Below are 26,712 nucleotides of genomic sequence, written 5' to 3' on the forward strand. Positions count from 1 at the left end.
GTGGACTCCAGAACGGAAGCTCCCTAGACCCTAGGAGGACACTGAGAACCACCTCCAGCCAGATCTTGCTGTCTCCACCTGGTTCCAAGCCAGACTGTCTAGGGCCACAGAGGGTCTGTGCCCAGGGGCTATGGTGGTAACCGCCTGGGGCTGTAGAACGCTTCCTCCATTCTGGAGCTGGCCCTCGGGAGGAACTGTGAGGACTGGGAGGCAAAGACTTTGCTCAGGAGGCAGCTCCTTTAGAGGAAGGGAAGTAGTAAGTAGGGAGAATTCTATGGGTGGAACCCCGGGGAGAGGCCTGCTCAGAATACAGCCAACAGAGGTTAACCATCCACCCCCCCAGGCTGTTAGAGAATCGATAAGAAAGTGTTTTCTTACCCACTGGGATGTGATATACTGCTAGCAAATCGATTTAAGGCTGGAGTCCTCAGATCAAACTCAGTACCAGAAATCACTCAGAGAATGAGGCAGTAAATCAGAGTTGAGAGGGCTGGACTATGGAGACGCGATCTTTCCAAAATATCGGGATGCCTACATACAAACTCTTCACTTCTCCCCTGGGATGGGGACATGGACTTGCTAATGCTAGGCTTTGTTCTAGACTCAGGGAGCATGATGTTTGAAAATATTTCCTGGAATGAAAATGCATAGATTTTCAGTTCCAGTGTAGCAGTAAGATAAGCTCTGAGTATGCAAAGGCAGTAGTGTAAGGAGAATCAAGTTTTTCCTGATGCAAGGAGTCCTTGCTTTGAGTGGACATTGTCACTGGCCTCTGTCTCCATCAGGGATTCTAAAGCCAAGGGAGGCTACACCAAATATATCACATGCCCTGTTCTGGTGGTCTGACTTCTCATAAGCTTTTATATCCTTGCTCAAAGGGAGAACGAGAACACCTCTCTGGGGGTAGAGGGAGTATATGATCTCTTCCTCCCAATGTGGAGCTTGCTTTTAAAAAACACTGCATGGGGGGCAGGGGAGGGGAAGGGCAACATACGTAACCTAAACATCTGTACCCCCATAATATGCTGAAATAAAAAAAAAAATCAAAGCACAAAAAAAACCCAAAAACACTGCATAAAAAAGTAATAATTAGGGTATTCTAAAAGCCACTTGGTATTGTCCATGTTCTCCAACTTTTCTAAAATGCAGCGTCCTTTACGGATTCACATAAATATCCCAGAGTCTTTAAAACGCCCTCCTTCCCAGCAACCACTGTACAGTCCACTGGAGAAAGTCACCCACAAGCAGTAGTAGGAGGAGGAGGAAGGGGAGGAGGGATATGTTTAACAGTTAGCTCTGTTGGGACATAAAAAGATGATAGCATTTGCCAATTTCCATGGTGTAAATACTGTAGCCACAGCTTTCAAGCTAGCAGGGTGAAGCCACTGAACACAAAGTTGGGAAGAGATGTGTACCATCAGCTCTTGCAAACTGCTGCAAGCCGGGTCCTGCACACCACTGGCTCTAAGACACATGTTAACACCCACCCCAGCTTCCCCTGGCCACAGCTGGGGATGGCCACCGTGCACCTACCTCTCTCAAAGGAATTTTTGATGTCATTGACTTCCACCTGAGATCCTGGCACTCTGAAGATCCCTTGCTGCTGGAGTCCTAAAAAGGAAACAAGGAAAAAGAGAAATAGTAAATGCCATTGGGCCTTGAGCTCATCAGTCCACTGGGACTACCAGTGACTCTCCCCATTGCTTGTCTCTTTCTCCCTCTATCCTTTAAAATAACAGAGTCATTCTTAGTGAAGGTCTCCTGGCGGAAGCCCAGAAATGGCCTCTGCAGTGAAACGCAGCTGGCCAAAGTACTCAGACACATCTGCTTCATGTGACTGTCATCTCCCGTTTGGGCTTAAAGGAAAAGGCCACAAGAGTTTATATCAATGCTATTCTCTTCCCTACCAACATCTGCCTTTAAGGAAAGCTAGACTCTAGAGTGGGAGATTAAATTATTAAAGAAAAACAATCTCATTTTTTAAACATGTTTCTCCAAGGCCTTAACAAAGAGGAGACCTTGAATCGGACACAGCAGTAACTATGTGACAGCAGCCTACATGACTGAAGGAATTAGAGGGCCTGCCTCACCTTAAATGGGAATTAATGGGGGAGCCTGGGATCCTTTCCCTGTTTTTCTATATAAAACAATTCTCCACATTATAATTTAAGAAGCATTTACTCTCAAAGGGCAGAGTTTGGTTTGTACATAGTATGTGCTCAACAAATGCTTGTTCATCTCTTTCGGTGAACAATATCGAATTTCTATCACCCAAGAGACTCTGATGCCATCCTCCTGGCTCGTGACCGCCTGGCCACAGTGACCTTCCCTGCCATGTTGAGCCTTTCCACTTGCCATTCTCCATTCTCTCCACCTGGACTGCATGGCAGGCTTCTTCTACTCTCTTGCGACTTAGTTCAAAGATCACCCCTCGGAGAGGTCTCTACTCACCACCTTAGCCAAAGCAGTTCCCTCTTTCCCCAGCCATTCTCTATCCCCTTTCAATTAGTTTCATGGCATTATAACTACCTGAAATTATGTTATGTATTTTTCTGCTTGTTTATTTCCTTGCCCTTTTCATTGGGAATGTGAGCAACCCAGGGCAGGCATCGTACCTCTCTTATTCATACCTATATTCTTATTGTCCTGTGCCTGTTATGCACTCAATAAATACACTTTTGGAGGAATGAGTAAGTGGACAAGCACGAGTTATCCATGGTGCTCTGGTGACACCATGGTTAACAATCCCAGACACAATTTCCTTCGTGGAGCTTATAATCGAGTAGTATTACCTGATCTATTGGTCAATGCCATTCAGTGCTCAAAGCACAGAGCTCTGGGGTTGGATGGGAAGTGGGGAAGGAACTAAAATAGTTCTCCTGTCAGTGCCCTCCCTGCTCCTGCTCCTCCGTTCTCCTAGGTCCTGGGTCCTCTAACCACGACCTCCACCCCCCAGAAACACACGGCTCAAAAGACGGCCATCAGAAGAGCAGCTGTTCCATGCAGCATTTCCCCCTTGGAAGCAGAGCAGTGACGGGAAGTCTTCCAAGATGAATTAGAATCTCATTTCCTATCAGAACAGCCTTGCACCTGTTCCGCAGATTGCTGAACAAACTGACCCAGGATGGAGCTTACCGTATAAATTGATGTATCGGATGCAGCTCTCGACTACAAGCGGTATAGCTTGTCCTGAATCCTTAAGAAAAAGAAAATTGTGAGTTTTATCGGGCTCGGCAACCACCACAGGAAAAAGACATTGCCCGCACCGATTATAAACTCAAGCCAGAATATTAGTACCATCAGATTAGTAGGAAAACAAGCAAGGAACTGCTAATCCTAAAGTCTCCACGAACAGTTACGATAGAAAGTCTTCAGTTAAGTGCAGAAAAAGGCATAGCTATAATAGTTTTAAAGAAATGCTCTGTCTTCTTACCCAGCTGACAAGGAATCTGGGCACAGGAGGCTTGACGGGCACACCTGGGGCAAGGGAGACGGCACCCACCGCATGGAGGGGGCTGGAGTCTGGCCTTGAAGAGTTCCCCGCCCTCCCCTCCACTCTGCCTCACCGCACAGCACTCCCCCAGTGCTCAGGGATAAAAAGGCAGGAGCGAGTCCTCCCTCTGTTACTGCAGTACCTGGTGCCAGAATTACAAGCTCCGGTGGTACTTTTGCACTCTAAGAAAGGAAGACCAGTTCTACTTATGATCTTACAAGCTAAACATCTAGATGCATACTTTGTTTAACAGTACACATGTCACAAGGAAAAGCTCTAGAAGCAGCTAATGTCAGCCATTGACCATGTAGTGGCCAACCTTAGTCAAAAAGGCTGAGTAAGATGTAATTCTAAATATATGCACCTGAAGTGTTTCAATGACATCTTCCTAGACTGGTCTGCAGCCACACATGGCTGAGCAAGAGGCAATTTTCTTTGGGAGTCCATGATTGGTTGACCTCTCTATTATTCGAGGTCACTTAAAGAGCATTAAAAAAATTGTTTTTTAAACTTTCGTAAAAAGGGGTCAAGTTAAATTACTAGCCTTCTCACAAGGTGAGGAAACAACAAGGCATACGCAACATGCTCTTGTAAAGACAGTGTGGCTTTGGATGCGCTCTTGGCCACTCCACGCCCCACCTGTGAATTCTACCCTTGATGACCACGGTCGGGGAGAGGACAAGATACGGACCCAGCAGCAACAGGCTAGGACTAGGTGGACTCTGTTCTGGAAGTCGGTACTAAAGACAGGTTCCATCCAGATGAATGGGGCTAATGGGCCTTTCTAGTAAATACCTGGTTCCTGGTTCGAGCATTTCTTCTTCCTCTGATAACAAAAAATAAACAGGCAGCAGAGCAGGAGAAAAAGAAAAGATTATGCAGGCATAGATCAGTTAGAGTAAGCAGATCCTTCAGAGTCCGTGAACGCCAAAATGCAATGGCAGCCAGCAAAGGTCCTGGGAGTCTGCCCCATAGCCTGCCCGTGGGGAGGGCCACCCTGAGCCGCAGTGCCTCGCAGGACTTCTGGAAGCTGCCCCCAGCCAGCCTTCACATGTGGCTGCCTTAGCCTCCCCCTCAGATTCCAGTGGACACAGGGGCTCCTTCTGTCCCTGTCACAGTGAAAGAGGTGAGCCCACCCCCATCCCCATGCCTGGCTTCTCCCCAACGAAAGGGACTGTTATTCCCCAGGGGGGCAAGGGCCACCTGAGGCCCCGTAAGGTAAGCCTAGCTGCCCACAAAGAGGAAAGAAACACACCTTTGTGTCTGTTGCAACGCTGTCCCTGGAATTCAGCTCAAGAAACCTCATTCTTGGTAGAAAGTTCAATTTTACCAAGATCACGTTTATGAGGTGCCCTCTGGGTAGGGTCCAACAGGATCCTGCCTGATCCCTAATTCCAAACAGCCACCCGTGCCTTCCTATCACACACCGCAGTGGGCTTTTCCCAGATGTCCGCTTGGCTCTGCGCCCTTTCCGACCGTCCTGACCTTCACACTGGCACTGAGAACACCTCTGGAACGCAGAAGCTGGGAGAGGCCCGGAGGAGGGAGGGAAGTAGAGTCAGACACCTGCATGGTCTCGGGCAGCGCTGGAGCCTTGGCTTTCACTGAAAGCCACTGGCGATGCCCACTGTTGGGGGGGCACCATGTGTTCTTCCTTTCCACGTGTGCAGCCGGTCAGGCTCTGGGGTGGGTGCTGTGTCTTACGCAGGCTCCTTGAGGACATGTGCCTTCTAGCTAGTGCCATCTGTCCAGCTCCTGGCATCTCAACAACTGGCATCGTCTGCTAACCAACATGCTGGCTGAACCCACGTGAGTCCTAGAACTGAGCGAACAGCTCGGTGTGGTCAAATGGGCTCCTAGGAGCAATATTCTAAAATGAACGCTAACAATGCTAGGTAGTAGTTACACAGGCTTACATGTGCCAGCCAGTGCTCCAGAAACATGACATATATTATTAGCACATTTAATCTTTACCACAAACTCACGAGGTAGGTAATTGCCATTCTCTTTTACGGAAAAAAGATGGGCACTCTGCCCCTGCCCCAGAGGTGAACCTCCTGGGCTTCAAAATTGACTCATAACAAAATTGACTCTATAAAAATGGGATTTCCTTCTGTCTGAGAGGAGGAAAAAAATCTAGGATTTTGAACAGGGTTGATTTTCAGGTAAGGTCCTAAAAAAGTATAAATCTAACTCCAACAACATTTATTCATTGTTCCTTAAACCATCCTAATCGTGGAGTCCTGGCGATGCTATTTTATTGAAAAACTTTTCACGGGTGTGGTTTTTCAAAGCTGGAGACTCTTAGTTCAATGTTCTTTCAGATGGCATGTGAATTACAATAGAAAATTAAATTCTGTTCCCAATAATTGTAATAATAATTATATTATTCTGCCTTCACATTCTCTGAAACTTCGTAACTCTCAAAAGTAAATCTGTGCTGTATGCAGTGTTGACTACCTAGTTCACAGCAGGTACACAGTACAAGTTTGTTGAACTGCACTGATGGTACGTAATAGGAGTACAGTGTGACTACAAAGAAATGCAACTGTGTTTAACGAATACGCCTTTTTTTCCCCAGATGAGTATTATTCCTCCACTCGTCCCCATAGGAGGCTGTGCCCTCATTCCAACAATGCTACCACTGCTCAGGTGCTCTGGGTGGGCCCTCCTTGGGGGCTCTTTTCAGAGCCAGTCTACCAACCCCACTGTAGCATATTTCTCTTGCCATTTTGTACCTTCAATGGTGCTGCAAAGCTGAGCTTTAAATGGAGCTTTGTATTCTAAAGATAAAGTGTCCATTCTAAGACAAAGTTTTGGCACCACTGATGAAGGCCGTGCTATGGTCTCTAAAGAAGATTGACCAAAGCAGTTGCAGCAATGATGATATATTTAGAATAAGGAGGTGGCTTCCCAGGTGACTACATCAAAGGGGCGAACGCTCATGTGGTTGATTAAGTGCTGATGTGTCGATCAGAAGGAATAAAGTCTGATTACTTTATAGTCACACATTATATATAGGACCTCTCTATTAAAAGAATATTTAATTCAACAGAACACAATTTTCAGATACTATCAGATAAGAATTGGTTCCTTCCAAGTATCCTGACTGACCACCCCTTTCCAAAGACCTGAGCGAATTGGGAAGGTGTTCCTGTCTCTGAGCCTTCGTTCCTTCTGTCCTATTCTTCTCCTCTTTCTACCCCTCCTTCAAGGCCCTGCCAGAGACCTCCTGCACCTGAGCTCATAGCTCTTCTTGCTCTGAACTTGTTCTTGTGGGGATAATTTACCAGGTGCTCATCCTGAATCCCCTTGCACTTTCTGCCTTTTGTGTTTAAAACCTCTCAAGCTCCCATATAAACTGCTTGAGGGCAGGGAGAGTAAATAGTCCCTCCCAGTCATGGGGCATGGCTCTTCCAGGCGCAAGGGTGAATGAGAAGAAAGTCTTGGAGGAGAGAGGGGGGAGGATGAAGAGAGAGGACTCCTTTGATGCAGCCTCATCCTCCCATGACCCAGTGGTGAACCGCTCCCTCTGGGCCACCTGATGCTCCCAGTAGGACCCCTCTTTGTGGGCATCCTCTCTGCTTCCGTCCTCTTAGGTACATGAAACAGCCCTCCCCATTGCCTGCCCCTGGGCAATCCCAACTTGGGCCCTGGTCTTCCACTTTCCCAGAACTCATTCCACTGGCAGAGACAGTCCTGACACCCAGGCTGGTCCTGCCTACCCGCTCCCCTGCCTAAGGCCACCCGTATGCAGGCTCTCGCTGTCCTGCAAGTCCTGTGCTACACCCCGTCTGAGGACCAGGGCTGGGGAGCCAAAGTAGGGGCAGCCTCCATGACCCCCAAATCATCAGCAAAGCTCAAGAGCCTTTACTTTTCTCCTGATTGATACCTATCTTCTTTTCTGTGTCTTCATTGGATAGTGGTGGGCTCTCAAATATCTGGCAGGGACCTTCCCCCCGTCCCCTAAGTGATGTTAACAATGCTTCCCCTTCCTCAGCATGTCCCCACCTGCTGCTCTTTGCAACTCCATAACCATGTTAATTTGCCTTCAGCCCTTACATCTGGGATGGCTTGACCTTGTACCCCTAACATCGAAGAAAAAAGAAAAGAGGAACTCGCCTAGCTGAAACACCTTCATTTTTAGGTTAAGATGTAAAGGGTTAACCTGGAATTTGAAAGGGATTACCTCAACTCTTCTCCCTTCTTCCAAACCACCTAACAAGAAGCAAAACTAGGTGGGAGGATTTTCTCTTATAAAAATTGCATGTGTTTCCTTTGCTAGTACGTACTCAAATAAAAAAGAAATCACTTGTACAAAAGCACACTGTTACCCACAGGGATTTTCTTTGTGTCGCTGTCACTCAATTTCCCCTTGGGAGATGTGGGCGTGAAGTGAGGAACCGGGGTTCCTCTGACTTCCCTCAGGTGTTAGGACTGCAGTTCCTGCAGCAATAAAGCGTGGCTGGCTGGGGCCAGTGTCTGCCATTTCAACCCCACTTGAACGTGATCTGAGCCCTCCCCTTCGGGCTGAGACTCAGGGAGGGCACTTAGGGGCGACTGGCCAGAGGCCAAAGCAGCTCAGATAAAGTCTCTCACCGAAGCTAAGAGCAGGCTGCTGCGAGGAGCTAGCTCAGCAGGGCCTGGGCGAGGACAGGGCTGTCAGCCGGCGGGGAGGTGAGTGGAGAGAGGCTGCCATTACATTGGGCGCATTCGCGGACTCCATGGCTCCCCAGCAAGTACCTTAATGAACGCTTCCATACTGCCGTTAAAGAGTTTATGGCTATACACTGAGAGAGGCCTAGGTCTCCTCATTTTCTGTGGTTTAGGGGGAAGACAGGGGGGCCTAGGGGAAAACGGAACAAAAGAAATCAAGAAAGCAACCAACGTAAACATACAACTGGGAAAGATGCTCTTAAACCCAAGACTGGAAGAGAACACAAAATGCAAATGGAAGCCCCTGACCCCCCAACACATTGGTTTCCAATGTTCCATCTGAAGGCCTTCGGATGTTTTAGGGGAGCTTAATTTACCCACAGTGCCAAGCAGGAGCGACTCTTACATAACACAAACGCATTCTAAATCTTAGGGGAGAAACATAGACATGTCCAAGAAACCACTGAAACTCCAGAGGCTGTCATCCGGCAAAGCTGACCAGATGGAGGGGGACTCGGGGGAGAGAGATGTGATCTGTAGGCCAGGAAAGCAAGAGACTTTCAAAAGTGATCAGGAGGGTTAATTTTCATTATTTTGGATTAAATTCATCACCAAGTCTCAACTCCCAATGTACCAGGGCACTGATCTTCCTAATGCCTCTTGGCATTTCAAATACATTCGATGAATCTCTGTTTCATTGGTCTAAGAGCCAGGTAATTATTATTCTCATTTCAGAGATGAAGCAACTGATGCCAGCAGGGAGGCTGCAGCTTCTTTGGGGTCTCTGGGTGACCCAGGATGATGGTAAGATCGTGTTCTTCAGTCAAGTACACTTTTCAATTAATGCACTTTCAAATCCATTATCACACTTACCGCCACCTCAACCCCGTATCTGTGGCCCCATTTTACAGGAGCAGACCAAAGCCTCTGCTAAAGGAGAGCTGGCAGAGTGAGGCCCATGCCCAGGCCTCTTTGGCTCCAACTCTGGGCCTGCTTCTTCCAGACTGCACTCAGGGAGCCTTTTTTATTTCCAGCCAAGGACTTGCCTCTCCCATTAACCCTTGCCCTGGGGTCAGGTTGAAAGTGTCTTGCTTTACTTTAGGATCTCACTTCCTAAAGTATGCTCCACTCTCGGCCACAGGGAGGGAAACCACACCACGGTTCACCAACAACAGTGAAACAGCCACAAACACGGGACCTGTTTCCAGAGTTGCCCACCATGCATATACCTGTGTCGGCTTATTTGCTCATCTCGCCACCCAGGTTGGCCTGACTCAATGCTGCCCGGGACAAAGGGCTTTTTGAGGTTAGGAGGAGGGCCCCTAACCAAGAGAGGCAGTTTATTTTCAAATGGCTTGATTCCAAATTTGGGAAAAAACAACTGGGGACCTGGCTGGGCACAGATAATGCTCACACGTGATAAGCAAAGACCTGGTCCCCCAAAGATTGATTGACCTTTGTGAATGGGTAAGAAATCTTCTGGACTGTGCAGCCAGTCAAGATAAATGAAGTCCACGCTGCCTCTGTTTACTGGGCTCGTTGCACCTTGTCCCCTTCCGTAGCCCAGCCACCTAGGGAACACTAACCACTTCTCCCAGGTGTTTGAGTATTGAGCAAATGCTGCGAGCTCCAGGACATGCATGGGCAAAGACACGGTTGAATCCAAATATCATGCCACCCAAACAATGGAACCAAAGTAACAGCACAGATCAAAATTTTGAAAAGAAACAACAGGCAAGGTTATTTCAAGCCCATCTTGGATCTATGTCAATTTGGTTAGCTAAGTCCATGTCATTTCTTTTTTAAAAATTACTTCCTTTTTTGAGGATGTGTGTACACAGGGGTGGGATTTCTTACAATGGATCTGCTTATAAATTTCCAAATGTGAAAGGCAAAAGAGAGTGCCAAAAATGTGACATAAGGCCATAGGTTTTAAGTTTGGGGATTAGAAATAACTGGAGGATAGCAACATTGTCACCTTGTTTTCATAGTGTTTTGGGCTTCTGTTTTTGAACTTTCCCAGATCCTGTCCTTATCTCACGTTGCATGATAACCTTTTAACAACCCTGTGAGGCAGGCAAGAATTATTAAACCCTCTTTACACACAAGGCAAATGAGCCTATGAGAGATGAAGAAACTTGCCCAAGGTCACACTAATAAAACGTGATTGAGGCTGGAGGCAGAATTCAGCTCTTCCTACTCAAGGCTCCAGTGTAAGCGTGAAATTGATTTTTATCATAGAACATCTAGCAGTAATATTAAAGTATCTATTAAAATTCCCATGGCCAAGACAGAAACTCTTTAAAGCAGGTGTTGGACATCCAATATAAAAAAAATCTAGGGTGCCCAACCGGACAGTTTCCTTAAAAGACATCCTAAATGTTTTTGTTTTTTCTTAAATTTTATAAAGTGGAATAAAGGGAAAATAGGATATGTTTTCCCATAAAGCAAAGGACCGTTTGAATCACATCAGCATTTCTTTCTTTGTGTGGGCTCTGTGCACTGACTGGAATCTCTGACAAGGAAACGTAGCTATCCCAACTTTGCACGATATCAAATCTACATTGACTTACTGAAGTGCTGGGTGGGGCACAAAGTGGGGAGCAGGGGGACAGCTCAGCCAAGTAAAGTGGGGCAGCCTAAGCCTTCCATCTCTTCTGCTGCTCAGTTGCAGAGCAAAAAGGAAAGAAAGAGAGAGAGAGGGGCAGGGAAAACAGGAACAGAGAAAGCCACAGAGAGGAAGAAAGAGAAACCAGAGACCAATGTCCCCTTTCTGTCTTTCAACCAAGATGAAAATTGACACGCGTTGGCAACACGGGAATTAGCCTCAAAAATTATCCTGTGACTAAAAGCATGTGATTAAAAATTTCCCTAGACAATCCAACAGATGTAGAGGTCAACATCCAAAATGGTGGCACTACTGTAGTTCAATGGCAGTCAGGCTCTTAGAGGCTGTACATGGGTGCATAGCACACTGCATCTGTTTGGACAAGATCTCGAGTGCCTTCGCCCCAATTCAGGCATGGGCCATGTCAACCTGGGTAAGGGAAGCCACACTTTCATCTGAATCGCAATTATCAAACCTTACATTTGCATCTTGCTTTGCCCTTTACAATATAATTTTTAAGTGCATTATCACGTCTGGCCACCCTAAATTACAGGGTTACTAGGAATGTGGGCTATTCTAATATACGAAAAGTGTGAGAAAAATGCACCATGCGGCAGCCCATGTGCAAAACTGGTCCATGTATACAAGGTCAACAGCAACTTGGCTGAGGGGACCTGCTCAAATGACCATCCAAAATGACACTGACCACATGCAGGGGTCCATAGAGGATACAGAAAGAGCCACAGTACAGAGACATTTTACCTGGGCCTTTCGGATTAATTTTAAAACCACTTCCAAGTTGGCAACAAGTTCTACACATTAAATAATTATTTTGGAGCTAAAGGGAGATTTTTTTAGCTTTCTAACGAAGTTGTCTTTGACCTTTTCTACGGGCCAGAGTGCATAGGGGGAGGCCTGCAATTCAGTGCAGTGTAGCTGCAAATAGTGTAGGGTATCTAAGTGGGAGGTCTGGTAATCTTAGCTTGGATTTCCCAGGCCCTAGGTCAAAGAGGGTGTGGAACAGAACACCTCAGAGGGCTTTATTTAAAAATACAAAACAAACTCTCAACTCTCCCCTGAGGGAGGACCCTGAGACCTGGCCAAGGGTTTGGTTACAGATCTCCTCTCCTGCAATCTGCTGGAACAATCTTCTCCACATGAATTCTAGGAATTAGGAAGAAGTGAGGGCAGCTCAATGCGTCCCCCATCTGTTTCACTATTAGCAGAATTTGGTGTAAAATATGGCTTCTGTTGTTTTGGGACTAGAACAACAACTTCTGGCCAGGAAAAAAAAAAATTATAATGGGTTTGTTTCTGAAAGGTTCTTAGAAAGTGACCCTGCACATCTGCCGCCCCATGTAGTGGGAGGGTCTCGCCTGGCGCGAATCACCCTAACGTTTCCAAATTGTGCCGGCCCGGAGGAACAGCTGCACAGGCTGAACCTCTGGAGAGCCCTCCGTTTCCTCACCCTGGGCTCAGGAAACTGAAAATCGCAGCGCTTTCCAAGCCTCTGCCCTCCCTACTCCCTTCCCAGGGAGCAAGAGAGAGTTGAGGGTTCGTCTTTGCTATTGCCAAATAGACAGCTTTCCAGGAATCTGAGCCACTGAGATGGATTTGTGGGAAAGGAAAAAATGCCCTCAGGTCACTGGGCGCAGAAAGTGAGGCAAAAAGTAGCTCTCAACTGCCACAGGAGAGGAAGGGGCAGGCCTGTGGGCCACGGGCTGTATTCCAGCTGGGCAGCCCGACAGCTCTTGCAGGGAACTCAGAAAGGAATGGGCTCTATGGAACAATCTGGATGCAGACACAGCTGCCTAGGGATCTGAACTCTCTCAAAGGGGAGGAAAGTCAGCCCCTCGGCTATCAGCTGCTGAGTGGAAAGTGTTCACTGGCTCCGGTCTGCTCAGGGAAAAGCGCGAAGGGGGACGTTGAACAAGCTGGAGAGAAAGCAGAAGTGGCCCACCCAAGAGCCCGTGAGGTCCGAGCAAGGTGTGGGCGGCGCGGGTGTCTGCGCACGCCTGTGTGCCTGTGCGCATGCGTATGCCCAGCCGCGCGCAACGCCAGCCAGACCCGGGCGGCCCCCGGCCTCCGCGGGGCCGTTTGCTCAGCAGCCACGTAGCAGGTGGGGAGAGCGGTCAGCAGCCACCGCACGGCCTCTGGCCTCTCCTGGCTGCCCTCAGCCACTCTGAAACAGAAGTTACCGTCCCACCCGATGTACAGCGCAAAGGGGAGATGCCCCCCGCCTCTGAGCAGCTCCGAAAGCGCCCCTCCCCCTCGCAAGCTGGGGGGGCGTGGCCTCGCCATCTAATGCTGCACGGAGCCGAGCAGCCGCGTCAGCTACTGTGCCTTCCCTCTGCATCCCCGCACCAGCCCGCGGGGACACTGGTGAACAGCATCCAGCCCTCCCTAGCTCTCAGCAGTGTCTGCACTCCCCACCGCACTCCCACCCCACCTCATCCCGCCCCCGACCTCAGGCTACGGGTGAAAGAAAACAAGATTGTCCCACTCTCACCTGGTGGTGCCGCATTCTGCTCTCTCCCCTGGAAAGAAAAGTATACATGGATATTTAATTGCTTTTTTTAAATCAGAGAACATCCATCTTTTTCTAAAAACAAAACACAACTGGTCTTAGTTATTTATGAAATGTGAAATCTAATTATGCCTAAGGTATCGCCTGTTGAAAAGAACTTACTAATTCTTTATTAAAAGCCTCCTATTTTAAGAGCTGTGTTCACACACGTTATTCACATACATATTTTCGGTGATTCTCAAATTACAGGCTGCTGACTCCTTGCATCAGAAATATCTGGGGCTCTGGTGAAAAATGCAGATTTCTTGGCTCTCTCGTGGGTCTCCTAAATCAGAATCTCTGAGATAAGAACCCAGGAATCTGCATTTTAACAACCACCCCAGGTGATCCCTCCTATGCCTACCAAAAAGTTCAAGAACTCCTGCATTGTTTAATGTCGGCCAAGACTCAGTGAGCCCCTGTCACATGCCTGGCACTGAAGGGTACCAGCTATGGGCGCCTTCTTGTTGCACGTCCCCCTGCTACTCTCCCTCCAACCTTTATTCTCAGCCCAAGATCTTTTCACTTCCTTCGCGGGAAGAGGAAATCAGGAAGACGGGTTCTCCATCTGCGTTCTTCCAGGAGACCCACCCACCCACGCTCCCCTGTCCACTCCCGCCTCCTCTCCTGGCTCTCTGGAGAAGCATCTGGTTCTGCCAAAGCCCAGACCTCCTCCTCCTCCTGCTCTGGGTTCCATCCCCTCTGCCCTCCTCAGGACCTCAGTTTCTGCAAGGGTCTCCCCTCTCTCTAGCACCACCAATCTCCTCTCTTCTGGACCGTTTCCAACAGCATGTAAACATGCTCCAGAGATGCATGACCTAGCTTTTAACCCTTCTCTTGACACCATTTCTCCCTCTATATAACCATTTCTGTGCTCTCTCTCAAACTCCCTGAAGGAGCTGTCTACAAGTACTCTTGCTTCCTCCCCTCCGGTTCTCTGCTCTGCTCGCTCCACTGCAGTTAGGCTGCTGTCCTCACCTCTGGGCTGAGACTGGGAATGTTAAGGTCAACACTGAAGGTCAACAGTGATCTCCCTGTGGCTGAATCCCATGGTCTTCTCTGCCTTTACCTTCTCTGACCTCTCAGCACCATTCCGCTCACCCCTCCCTTCTTAAAGCTTTCTCCCCTTGATTTTCATGACTCCACACGACCCAGGTGTCCTTCCTGCCCTGCAGGCTGGTCCTCAGTTTCTCTTGCTGACTCCTCATCTGCCCAGACTCCTCTCTCTCTCTACATGTTAGAATGCCCCAGGATGCAACCTGGGGCTCCTTGCCTTTTCCATTCACCTCTCTAAGAGATCTCAAGTGCTTACTGGGACTCCTGACTCTTCTATGCAGCTCTTCCCCTTCCCCGGAATTCCAGACTCACATGCATTGCTCTTTTTTTTAAAAAAATAGCATTTTTGAGATATAATGTATATATCCTAAAATTCACCCATTTGAAGTGTATATTTCAATGATTTTTAGTAAATATTCAAAGTTATGCAACCCTCACCAGAATTCAGTTTGAGAACATTCCCATCCCCAGGAAAACATCCCTTGTGCCCATTTACGATCACTTCCTATTCTCACCTCTAGCCCCTGGCAACCCTGATTGACTCTCTGTCTCTGCAGATTTGTCGAGTCAAGACATGGCATATAAATGGAACTACACAATATGTGGTCCTTCGCATCTGGTTTCTTTCACTTAGCATAATGTTTTTGAGGTTTATCCATATGCCATGACTCAGTAATTCATTTCTACGTATGGCCGAATAACATTCCACTGTATAGACAGACCACATTTTCCTTAGCTATTCACCACCAGTTGCCCTCTTGGTATCTCAAACCCTGCATGTTCCCCAAAGCACTCTTTTTTCCATGGCTCAAACCTTCAAAAGTTTTCAATATCTCAATAAATGGACCACCACCTATCCACTTATTTAAGACAGAAGTCTAAGCATTATCCTTAAACACTCTCTTTCCTTCAAACCTTAAACCTATCCACTTCCCTCCATCTCAACACTACCTTCGTAGTCCAGGCCACCCTCACCTTTTGCCTGGATCACTTTCTTTTTAACTGATTTTCCTGTTCCACTACAATCCAGTCTTGACTTATAAGTCAAAGTAATCTCTTTATTTTATTTTTTATTTTTTTGTAGAAACAGAGTCTCACTATGTTGCCCAGGCTGGTCTCAAACTCCTGGTCTCAAGCAGTCCTCCCACCCCAGCCTCCCAAAGTGCTGGGATTACAGGCGTGAGCCACTGCGCCCGGCCCTCTCTTTAAGCTGTAAATCGCATCATGTCTTTCCCTTGCTTAGAACCCTCCAATAATCTCCCATCACACTCGGGATAAAATCCAAACCTCTTACTCTGTTTTATAAAGCCCTTTGAGATTTGAGCGGACCCTTCGAGATATCACTTCATGCTCTTGGGCTACTTTCTCCTTTGCACGCTGTGCTCCAGACCCAAAGCCCTTCTGCGTGGTCATCAAACAGGCCTTTGCATTTGCTGCCTAGAATTCTTTTGCCCTTGACAGTTGCATGGCTGGCTTTTCCTTGTCTTTTGGTCTCAGCTTAAAAGCTGTGTCCAGAGAAAAGCTTCCTCAATCTAAAGTAGATATTTGTTTATATCACATTTCTCTATTTAAATTCTTTCTACATACAGCTTATCATTAATATTTTTCATGCTTATTACTGATTACTTGTCTACTGCCAGTCTATCTCCACTATGTTCTATGACAGAAAGAATCTTGTCTGTTCTTAAAACTGCTATAACACCAAGGGCTTAGACAGTGTTTGGCACAAAGTATGTACTCACTAAATATTTATTGAATGAATAAATGAATGAACAAGTCCCCTACCTGCAAGAAGCTTAGTGCCAAATTATTCTAATAGTGAATAAGCAGATCATGCAATAGTGTCATAAGCACAACTACACAGGGTGTCATCCCTGTCACAATACGTGAGCAAACGGACTTGGAGAGATGAAGTGACTTTCCCAAGTCCTTGCCAAGTGAAGAGTTTGGATTATAATCCAGGTTGTCCAACTTCAAATCCGAGTTTTGCCTGGGGAATCTGGTTCCACCTACACAAACACAGCGTGAGAGAGAATGGATCTCCCCAACGGAATTTGCCTAAGACCCAGGGACTCCCTAAAGGTGGCACTTGCCTTCTAATAGCATCCTCTCCTTCTGGGCTTCAGGGACACAGTGTCTTAGAGATGTGGTCCCCAACCCCTGAGCTGTGGACCGGTACCAGTCGGTGGCCTGTTAGGAACTGGGCTGAACAGCAGGAGGCGAGTGGCTGGCTAGCAAGTGAAGCTTCATCTGTATTTACAGCCGCTCCCCGTCGCTCTCACCACGGCCTGAACTCTGCCTCCTTCCCCTGACCCCCACCCCGGGTCCGTGGAAAAATTGTCTTCCATAAAACCAGTCCCTGGTGCCAAAAAGGTTGGGGGACTGCTGCCTTAGAGGACAGCTCCCTGGGCAGGGATGTGGTGATCAAAATGAAGAGATTAAACAATATATTTTCCTTCCCCTTCCAAAACTGTACTGAAAATGCTGAGATCTAAGTCCTAATGTTAATTCTTTTACCAACTCACTGTGTGAGCTTGGACAAGCTATTAACACTTCCTTTCTTTGAGCCTCAATATTCTCAGTTTAAACTCTTCATTGCCTATCTAGTGCATTGCAGATGCCCACATCCCTGGACCTCACTCACCAAATGCCAGTAGTATTTGTTCCCTCATCATTGTGACATCCAAAAATGCGCCCACCCTGCATTTCCTGACACTCCTAGAAAGACAGAACTATTCCTAGTTCAGACCCTCTGGACCAATGCTGTGGAACAGAAATTTAATGCAAGCCACTATTTCTAGTAGCCACATTCCAAAAAGTAAAAAAATAGGTGAGGTTAATTTTAATACTATACTATACTTAACCTAATATATAATAAAAACTGTTATCACTTCAATATGCATAGATATAAAAAATTAATAGGATATTTTATATTCTTTTTTAAATCCTCAAAATCCGGTGTTCGTTTTGCACATCTCAGTTCACACTAGCCATGCCTGAAGTGTCCAACAGCCACATGCAGCTAGGGCCACCAGAGCGGACAGCACGGCTCTAGGCTCTATCATCCCATCCAGCATTAATAATTAGGGACTTTGAAAAGAAAGAATCGAGCTTTTGTTTTCTCTACAGAAGACAAAGCATCATGGGGCTAGGGGAGCAATGAGGGGAGGAAGAGAGTAACCCAGGATCTGAAAATAGAATTTGGAGCAAATCAACAGACAATTCCTTAATTCCTGACCAAAGCCACAAGCAGTAACAAGGGTGACTGCAGTTAGTTGGATTAGAGCCAAAGACTGAAGCAAAAACGGAGAAAAGTTTGGTAAAACAGGCAAATTTGTTCTGCTTAGTTTGATCATATGTCTTGGGTCTGAGGCAAATTCCTACCAGACACCAGTTTAGGTGAAATTTTCATGTGGACCCAGGACCTGCTGTCAGAGCCGATGGCAACCCATGAAAGGGGCCAGGCAATGGGCTGGGGATGTGGGGGGTGAGAGGGCTGACTGCCAAGTGCATCATTTCCCTTAGGGCCACCGTCTTTTGTGACTCCTCCCTACAGACTGGACCTTCAGAAGGTGTTTCCTGCTCCCTCCTCTAGGTTCCCAAACTGTCCACTCTTCTATGGATGCGCTATGGTCCAGTTACACCACCCTTCCTTTAGTTCTTCAGACTCACCACATCCTCTCCCGCCTTTGCAAATGCTGTCCTCTGCCCGGCACACTTTCCCCAGTTTCCAAGGTGGCTGTCACCTTCTCATCCTTCAGTCTCAGCTGAAACATCACCTCCCCTAAGAGTCCTCCATGATCACCTCATCTAAAGCAGGTCTCCCCCGCCCAACCCCACATACAAAATTGTTCTCTATCTCTGCCCAAATTTTTCGTTCACAACACATATCACAACTATAATTCTTTACTTAGCAATTTATTACCCTTTGAGGTCTCTATTCCCTGTGAGAGCAGGGACCCTTATCTGTCGCTGTCTCCCCAGGCCTGGCTAAGCACAGTGTCTGTGCTTTTAGATAGATGGATGGACAGATGGGGGTGAGGAGGGAGGAGGGGGCAGGTAGGAATCAAAGGGTTTAGGATGTGGAGTGGAATGGCAGAACACACTCAAGGCAGACTTCCCTCTGGTGTGGAATCTTATATATTATTCATCAGCCTCACACTCACATCCTAGCCCTCAAGAATCCCATTACCAACATCTTTAGGAATATGGTGTCTCAACTTCTAACAAACAACAGAAATCAAAAAATGCCCTCTCCTTTACCCCCTGAGACCTGCTGGGATTAAAAAAAAAATTTATAGCTGGTGGCTCAGTCGTATTCTAGAAGGTCAGACTGTCTGGTCCTGGTGGCCGTTTTGCTCCGTAATAGGCTATTAAATCTCGGCCTGAAAAGGTCATGTCCCATCCCTTTTGTGGGCAATGCACCAGTGATTCATCCTTGAGGGACTTTACTAAATTGAAAAACTGCTTGCATCTTGGGTGTAAACCCTGGAGCTTACAGACTACCCAAACCTCAGAGCAATAAAAATGTCTTATATCTAAGACTCAGAGACAATGATAAACCAAGAATTCTCTGGCCAATAAAACAACAAAGCAACAGGCAAGGGCAGATCTTGCTCCCAAGATGTGCCAGTGACATCATCTGTAACAAGGTATGCCACTTTGCAGAGCACCTAGAAGCTTTGTGTGTCTGGGGAAAAAGACTCCTGTGTCTAGGGTCAATCACGTTCAAAAATTCACTCCTAAGTAAAGGTGACCCAAAAGACCCTGTGTTTCTCTAACTTGTAGTTTCTTTGGGCCATGCTGTCAAAAGAGTACAGTAGTCCCCTTACCTATGGGGCATATGTTCCAAGAACCCCACTGGTGCCTAAAACTGTGGATAGTACCAAATCCTATATACGCTATGTTTTTTCGATCTGATAACCAAGACGGCTTCTAAGCGACTGATGGGCGGGGGGCACAGACGGCGTGGACACTCTGGACAAAGGGCGGAGTCATGTCCCGTCAAGGGTGGAACGAGAAAGAGATTTCATCACGCTACTCAGCATGGCATGCAATTTAAAACTAAGACTTATTTCTGGAATTTTCCATTTAATACTTTCGGACTGCGGTTGACTACAGGTAACTAAAACTGCCGAAAGTGAAACCACAAGTAAGGGAGGGACTACTGTACTTGAGAGAAACTAAGGCGCTAGACGTACTTCATTTCATCAAAAAGAAAAAAGGCCTGTATGTCTTCAGCTGAAATATTCCATCATCCCCATATTTCTCATCTGTTTTCAAAATTTCCAGGTCATCCCTCCCAATACAAAATAGCCCTCAGATGACATAAAAAGGCCACTGATGCAGATGTAACCCTATCCTACTTTTAAAAGAGAATTCTACTGAACAGAAGCATCGAAATGCCCACGTAGAGGCGAATCATCCGTAGACACGCAGAAGAATGAATTAGCTAAGAGTCCAAGCTACCTTTGGCCTGTTGAATTTCTCCACTCCCCCTTTCCCCAATGGGCAAGAGCTTTATCAATTAAGTTAGTGCAAATTCTCCCCTTTCATCCTACAGAGGATATACAAAAATGACTAGAGATGCATTCTCAATTTGTTCATCTTCCGTGTTTTCAGTCATGCAGTAATCTATTAATTTCAAGTAATAATAATGTACTGATATTCATTAATGGCGACAAATATACCATACTGATGTGAGTTGTTAATAATAAGGGAAGCTAGGTGTGGAGTATATGGGAACTCTGTACTATCTTTCCAACGTTTCTATAAATCTAAAACTATTTTAAAATAAAACGTTTATTAAAAAAAAGACTTCTGTAGAATTGACCAGTCTATCAAGACCCATCCCAGCCGTCTAAGGAAGCCCGGTGGGCTTTTCTAGATTACTAAACACAGGATTAGAGGGAGCCTTCTTGGTGGCTCTTTCTTAGCTGCCCCCGTCAATCTGAAGCTGCGTTTTCCTGGAGTTTTTTGTTGATAATCAGCTCAAAACTCAGAAGAGGGACTGGTCAATCAGTCTTAGAGCAAAGTGTGGTTGAAGGCTAAGTAATCTTGGAGGACCAAACGGACCGGGAAGTTTTGTCAACCAGAACTAAGTATTATTGTCATTGTTAAGATTTCGGTAAGGCCATCCAGGAAAGGACAGTAATAAAAGGCCACACCTGGCAGCACTCACAGAGGAGCCAGAGGGAAGCGCTTTCTCCTCCCAGTCAGAGGACTCATCCAGGATCTTATTTTTTAAAAGAACATCTAGTTTCCTAAATTCAGGGCATCTGATTTCAAAAATACAAGTAGCCACCAACTTATCTGGCCTGTCTTTTGTTACATGGCTCATGAGAAACAGCCGCCAGCCCCATCCCTGTCAAAACCAATCCTCCTCTGTAATGCTGGTCTTGGAAGCTGCCCACATCACACACACCCCGAGCTCCTCTCTTGGACCCCCTGTCTCTTCCCTCTCCCCGCCATCCCTGCTGTTTCTCTTCCCTCTTTGCTGCCCACGCTCCTAGCCCCTCCTCACACCCAGACCCAATACCGAATGTCAGGATTGGGTAGAATTTAGCAGGCTGAGGGGGAAGCTCATTGCAACTAACTCTTCCCCACCTCGACCCCCTATTCAATGAGTCTTGACAAATGTATACCCCCATGTATAACGCCCACCCAAATCAGGACATAGAACATTTATTTCCAGCACCCCCGAAGTTCCCCAGCTCTTACCGGCTAGAGCACAGAAAACTAATCCGTGGTGATAGAAACCAGATCAGTGGTTGTTTGGGGTAGAGAACGGGGGGACTGACTGCAAAGGGGCACAAGGGAGTTTCTGAGGGTGAATGAAATGCTCCATTCCCTGATTTGGGTTGTGGTTATACACGCAGATACAAAGGCCCTGGGGCAGGAATAAGCTTGGTGAGTTTTGAAGGGCAGAAATTTGCTCAGCACGGCTGGAGCACAGTTAGGGAGGGGTGAATGGTAGATGAGATCAGGGAAGCAGCCAGAAGACAAGTGACTTACGGCTTCATGTGCCATGAGATCAGCTTGGGATTTTATTCCAACTGTCACTGGAAGGCTTTGGGTGGTTTTAAGCTTACTCTCCAGGGCCCTCAAGGCCAAAAGCCTCCTTACACATATGGATTTTCCTTCTCTGGACCTAGAACCCTGGCCAGGCACTCCAGTATTTTCCCAGCAAACAGTATCTGCTGAAAAACCTCAATACATCAATTCCCACTTCCTGAGCAAGGTCCCTCCATCACTTTGCCTTGGACTCACCCCCACCCGAGCTAAGGTCGGTGGCTGCCCTCCGTTTTCTGCAGCCAGACCAGACCCCTCTCAACATCTGTACCAAGGGGATTTTCCCGGCCTGCCCAGTCCTGGTAGGGGGTCCAGGACCAGGATTCATTCTGCCAAGTGCCCAGTGTCTCAAGCTCAAATAGCTCAACGACTTGAGGTGCCACAAGAAAACCCAGCAGGGAGCACAGCCCCGGGCCGGCCTCTGCCCCCCACTCACCTTCGCCCAGGGTCTGCTTGAGTAGGTCATGCTTGGCCTGCAGCTTGGTGATGAGGTTACTGCCATTCACGTATTCTTTAAATTTCTGTAAGACACGAGGCACAGGGGAGTTACAGACTGCGGGGCAAAGTACTGGGATCTCTGCCCCTGGGACAGGGAGACCAAAGGGAGATCACGTCACCCTCAGGGACGCAGGCTCAGGAAAAGAAAGGCCTCCTCCATGCAGATACCAGCCCTGCCATGTGGCCACCAAGCCCTCGAGGGCTCCAGGCCTTTCGGGTCAAGGTTTGGGAACACACAGAAAGCCCGGGAAGGACGGGAGCTGTGAGAGCTGCGTTCGTCAGGTAAGGGCTGCACACGCAAAGGGCTTCTTTGGTCGTCAAAGCCTGGCTGTGCTTCTGCGCCAAGAGCAACGCAAATGGGAGCCGTCCCGGGGGCGCACAGCTGAGGCCAGAGAGCTCTATCGGACCTGCCAGAGAGGAACAAGTCTTTCTTTCATCCGGCCCCGCTCTGAAGGAGGAAGGGCTGTGCGGTCCCTGAGACGCAGTCCTGTTAAAATAACCCAAACTGCATCGGGTGATACGATTTTCTTCCTTGTACAGATGAGACAAGTGAAACCGGCACAGGGAAGTGATCTCCCTAAGGTCCCACGGAAAGTCACTCATGGGCCAGGCTAGCTTCAGCCCGCCTTCTAGTTCAGGGCCTTGCCTTAGAGCAGCGCCAAGCGACGGAGAACCGTGCCTGGCAGAAACACATCCACCTACCCAGAACCGGGCCTGGGCATCAGCCCCACCACCACACGGCTACCAGCTTTCCTCACTATGCCCCGTCCCCCGCACACAGTGCCACAGCCGGCCGGGCCTGCCTTTGCTGCCCTGCGAGCTGCCGGACAGTGGGACCCACAGTCACGCATTTCTGGAGCCCCGGTGCCTAAGGTCGTGCCTGGCTTAGAGCAGACGCTGAGAAATTCGGCTGGAGCCCTGCTCTCATGGGGCTTATATACCAAGGTGGGGACAGAGAAGAAATGAACCAAAAAAGTAAATAAAATACCACTTTGCAAGACAGTGGTGAATGCTATGGATGAAAACAAAGCAGAAACAGTGGACTAGAAATCCAAGAACTCACTGCGAAGTGGACATTTGAGCCAAGGCCTGAAGAGCGTGGGAAGGAGCTTTGCAAGCAGAGGGAACAGCAATTGCAGAAGCTCCGAGAGTGAATGAAGTCCAGGGGACAGATGGGACTGCCCCAAATCTACCAGCTAGTTTCTCACAAAGAAATCGACTCCAGTGCCCCAGCCAGCACACGCAAACAGGGGCAGAGAGGAGCGAGCCTCGGACGCTGGGACAGCCCCAATTCAACAGTAGGGAAGAGTCTCTGACACCAGCATCTTTCTGTTGAAGACAGTTGCAGGGGAAAGGCCGTGGGGTGGGGACTGACATATACACAGGTAAGATGGGAGGCACCTCACACTGGCCCATCGGTGGGTTTCTGGAATGACTGGGCTGGTGGGAGCTTGTGGCGTCCTCTCTCCATCTCCACGGTCCTCAGCTCCTAGGCCCTGGCCCTCGGCTGTTAAGAGTCACTCCCTTTGTATCTGTAGGGCACTCGACAGTTTTCAAACACGCACGTTTGAGCCTCACCACAGTCTTGGATGGCAAATAGGGAAGCAGCTCCAGGCCTGTTCTGCCCAGAAGGAAACAGAAGCTCAGAGCTGCAGTCGCTCATTGCGTGACTGTGGGCAGATTATTCCTGTTCTAGAATTACCTCGAGACTGACCCCTCATTTCACAGCTGAGGAGGAGCCACAGAGGCTCAGAAGTGCTCCAGATTCCAGGGGCTCATCTTGGGAAGGTCTGAGAACGTACATTTTTAACAAGCTTCCCACATGATTCAAAGGCAGACTTCAGTTTGGTCAACCACTCACCTAGAGGCTCGCTATGGATGCTTCCAGTAATACTGTCATCTCATTTTATCTCGGGTCCAAGAATTCACCGTAAAAAGCAGAGCTGACGAGTAAGCAGGTATTTTGTCCGCCATGCCTCACCACCCTCAGTAATTGGAGTTCTAACCCCAAACACACAACTCACACCTTGGCGGGTTACCCACTGGTTAGTGCAAACACACCAGGGCTCTGTGGCCCGTGGACTTTGCCTACCTCTTCCAAGCTTCACCCAGGGGAGCCACAAAAGAAAGAATGCCATCAAATTGTATTTGTGTTTGCATTAAAGGGAATATTATATCCTTAAAAAGACCTAAAGTAATGTTACAACATCAAGTCATGAGAAAGTATAGTAGCCAACTGGGTTGATAAATTGAGTATTAAGGATAAAATGGAACATCTTATGACCCTTGGTCACAGATACTGGAGAAATCTTCTTAACTTTAAGGGGCCAGACACCCGTCTCTGATTTTGCCACCCAGATTTCTTTGCTTCTACTGCCGAAGTGAATTAATATTCACGGCATGCCTCACTCATCATTGTAACCCATAAATTCTCTCTGTGAACACAGTGGGCCCCCTATGGAAGTGGAGAATGTCAGGAATTGGCATGGGCTGATTCGTTAAGCTCAGCTTGGTTTTCTTTCCCAACAAGGTCAAATTCAAAGGGTATTGATGGAAGAAATGCAGTGCAGGTCAACTACTGGTTTTCAACAAGGGATTCGACAAGGCCTATCACAAGACGGAGCTGGAAGTTAGAATTTGGTGCATCTGTGATGGGTTAAATGACCACAATCCAATCAATATCAGCCTCATTGCATCAGCCTAGTTGCATATTTTTAACAACTCTGTCTTCGGCCTTGGCCCTGGCATATTTACTAGTTTTTTTTCTTTTTTCATTGATAAACTTGCAGATATAGAAGCCTTGCTCACTGGATCTGCAGATGACACAATGCTTGAACAGACAGATGTATGTTGAACAACTGGATCAGGGTGTTGACAATCTGGAACCATGAACTGAATCCATCAGGAGGAAACCTAACTGGTGACAGGCCTAAGACCTGCCCATGACATCATCCACAGAGCCTCAGGGGGAGGGAAGCCTGGGTAATGGCAGCATGTAGGGAAGGGAGATTTAACCGATGTTAACTTAGCTTTAAAATAATTTTTTTAAAAAAGGAGAATATGATCTTGGAACACATGAATAGGGGCATAGTACCTGGTGTACAGGGGTGAACATTTCGCTCTGTTCTATGCTGGCCGGACCACTGCTGGGAATCTCGCTTTTGAAGAGCCATCAACAAATGGAACAAGTCGCTAGGAAACTGAGGTCACTCAAAACAAAAGCTCCTGAGGCAGGACTGAATCGGATACATTTAGCCTGGAGAAATGAAAACCCCTTCCCTGCAACCATGTGAAAGACTGTCATGTAGAATCAGCCTTGCTCTGGGTGGCCCCAGAGAACAGAATGGAGATCAGAGATAGATTTTTGAAGATTAAAAAACATAAAGGAAAACATTATAATACCCAAAGCCAGCCACAATCCAAACAAAAAGGCTGTCTGGGGAAGGAGGGAGCTTTTAATCCTGGGGCATTCAAGCAGAGTCTAGATGACCTCTTGGCAGGGGTATGGCTGGACAGAATCCAGCATCAGATGGAACATTTAAAGTCCCTTACAAAATTAATATCCCATTTTCAATAAACACATGTTGAACTAAAGCCCCAATTCCCCTTCTCTCTGTCCCTCCCGGCTCCTGGCCAAATGGAAGGTAACCAATATGGGACTTTATTTGAAGAGCTTGCAACTGAAGAGCATTTGCTTAGATTGCTGAGGGTATGGTTTCCAAAACCCACACCCAAATTTAAGACAATTCAACACAATAATCCATATTCACAACTTTAGGGTTGTTACTTGGGCCTGACACCTGACTCCTGTTAGCATTTTCCTCTCATTCAATGGAGTAAGACTCTCTTTGGTTTTTTCCAGAGGACAAAAGTTTCAGTAACTGTCACCCAAGACCAGTGCCAATGCTATCCACTGGCAATTCACTTTCTGCATTTCAGCAGACAGTGGGTTCCGGGTCCAGGATGCCACTTACTGTAAAATAAAACATTTCTGTTTCCTGCTGGTTGGCTCTCCTTTTGGCAATGTTGACCTTGCTCATGTAGGTCTCAGAGGCAGCCGACTTCACGGACTCCGTGGATCGACTGTGTTGGAAGGCATCGGAGACGTCAAAGTCCTCCACGGTCAGCATGTCCTGCAGGGTCTGCATGGTGGCATCCAGGGTCTTCCTAACCTGGGGGAAACACAGCATGCCAACAGCAAGCTTGTACTCTCACACTGCCTTTGACACTTCCAAATCCTTTCCCCAACTGTCGCTTTGTCTCCCATATAAAGTCTTTAGAAGGCAGGCAGAACAAAGACGATCATTCCCACTACACTGACGTGGAGAGTAAGGCGATTAGTCACTGGCCCATCGCACAGTTGGCTGGCATGAGAAGCCAGGATGCCCAATCTAAAGTCATTTTATCGTATTGCTTCTGCCAGAGAGACCTTAAGAATGAACGAAGGAGGAACTTGGGTTTCTGGCTTTGTTTTTCTTGGCCTGATTACATGGCCCCAAACTAGCTCCCCCTCGGTCACTCAAGTAGGGACAACACTAGAGATGCTCTAGTTTCCCTCACTCAGAGAGGGGAGGGGACAAAGCCTGGACAAGGGTGGGCAGCCATCCTCCATGAACGAACTCTCCAACTACGTGCTGCCACACTTCTATCAAAAGCCAGGCCAAGCAAAGGGAAACTCTAGGAATACAGCCACTGAGGCACACGCTGTTTGGTTAGGACGCCAGCCTCTCTCCTGGAGTCACATGGGACCACCACAAGGCTACA

General features: G+C 47.5%; 1 protein-coding gene across 3 annotated transcripts in view; it reads right to left on the reverse strand.

The window, feature by feature from the left end:
• SRGAP3 (SLIT-ROBO Rho GTPase activating protein 3) overlaps nt 1–26,712 on the reverse strand; it is a 242,111-nt gene that overhangs the window by 38,732 nt on the left and 176,667 nt on the right. Inside the window, exons 7-13 of one of the 3 annotated variants that reach the window (XM_012646643.1) lie at nt 25,923–26,120; nt 21,887–21,971; nt 13,267–13,294; nt 11,432–11,434; nt 4,289–4,319; nt 3,136–3,196; nt 1,534–1,611 (exon numbers count right to left, since the gene is read on the reverse strand). In XM_012646643.1, coding sequence (XP_012502097.1) covers nt 1,534–1,611; nt 3,136–3,196; nt 4,289–4,319; nt 11,432–11,434; nt 13,267–13,294; nt 21,887–21,971; nt 25,923–26,120 — 484 coding nt within the window. Of the gene's footprint in view, nt 1–1,533; nt 1,612–3,135; nt 3,197–4,288; nt 4,320–8,236; nt 8,340–11,431; nt 11,435–13,266; nt 13,295–21,886; nt 21,972–25,922; nt 26,121–26,712 lie in introns of all 3 variants that reach the window. The other 2 variants (XM_012646635.1, XM_012646627.1) reach the window with 2 other exon arrangements.

Source organism: Propithecus coquereli, unplaced genomic scaffold (genome assembly GCF_000956105.1).
Source record: "Propithecus coquereli isolate 6110/MARCELLA unplaced genomic scaffold, Pcoq_1.0 Scaffold107, whole genome shotgun sequence".
NCBI lineage: Eukaryota > Metazoa > Chordata > Mammalia > Primates > Indriidae > Propithecus > Propithecus coquereli.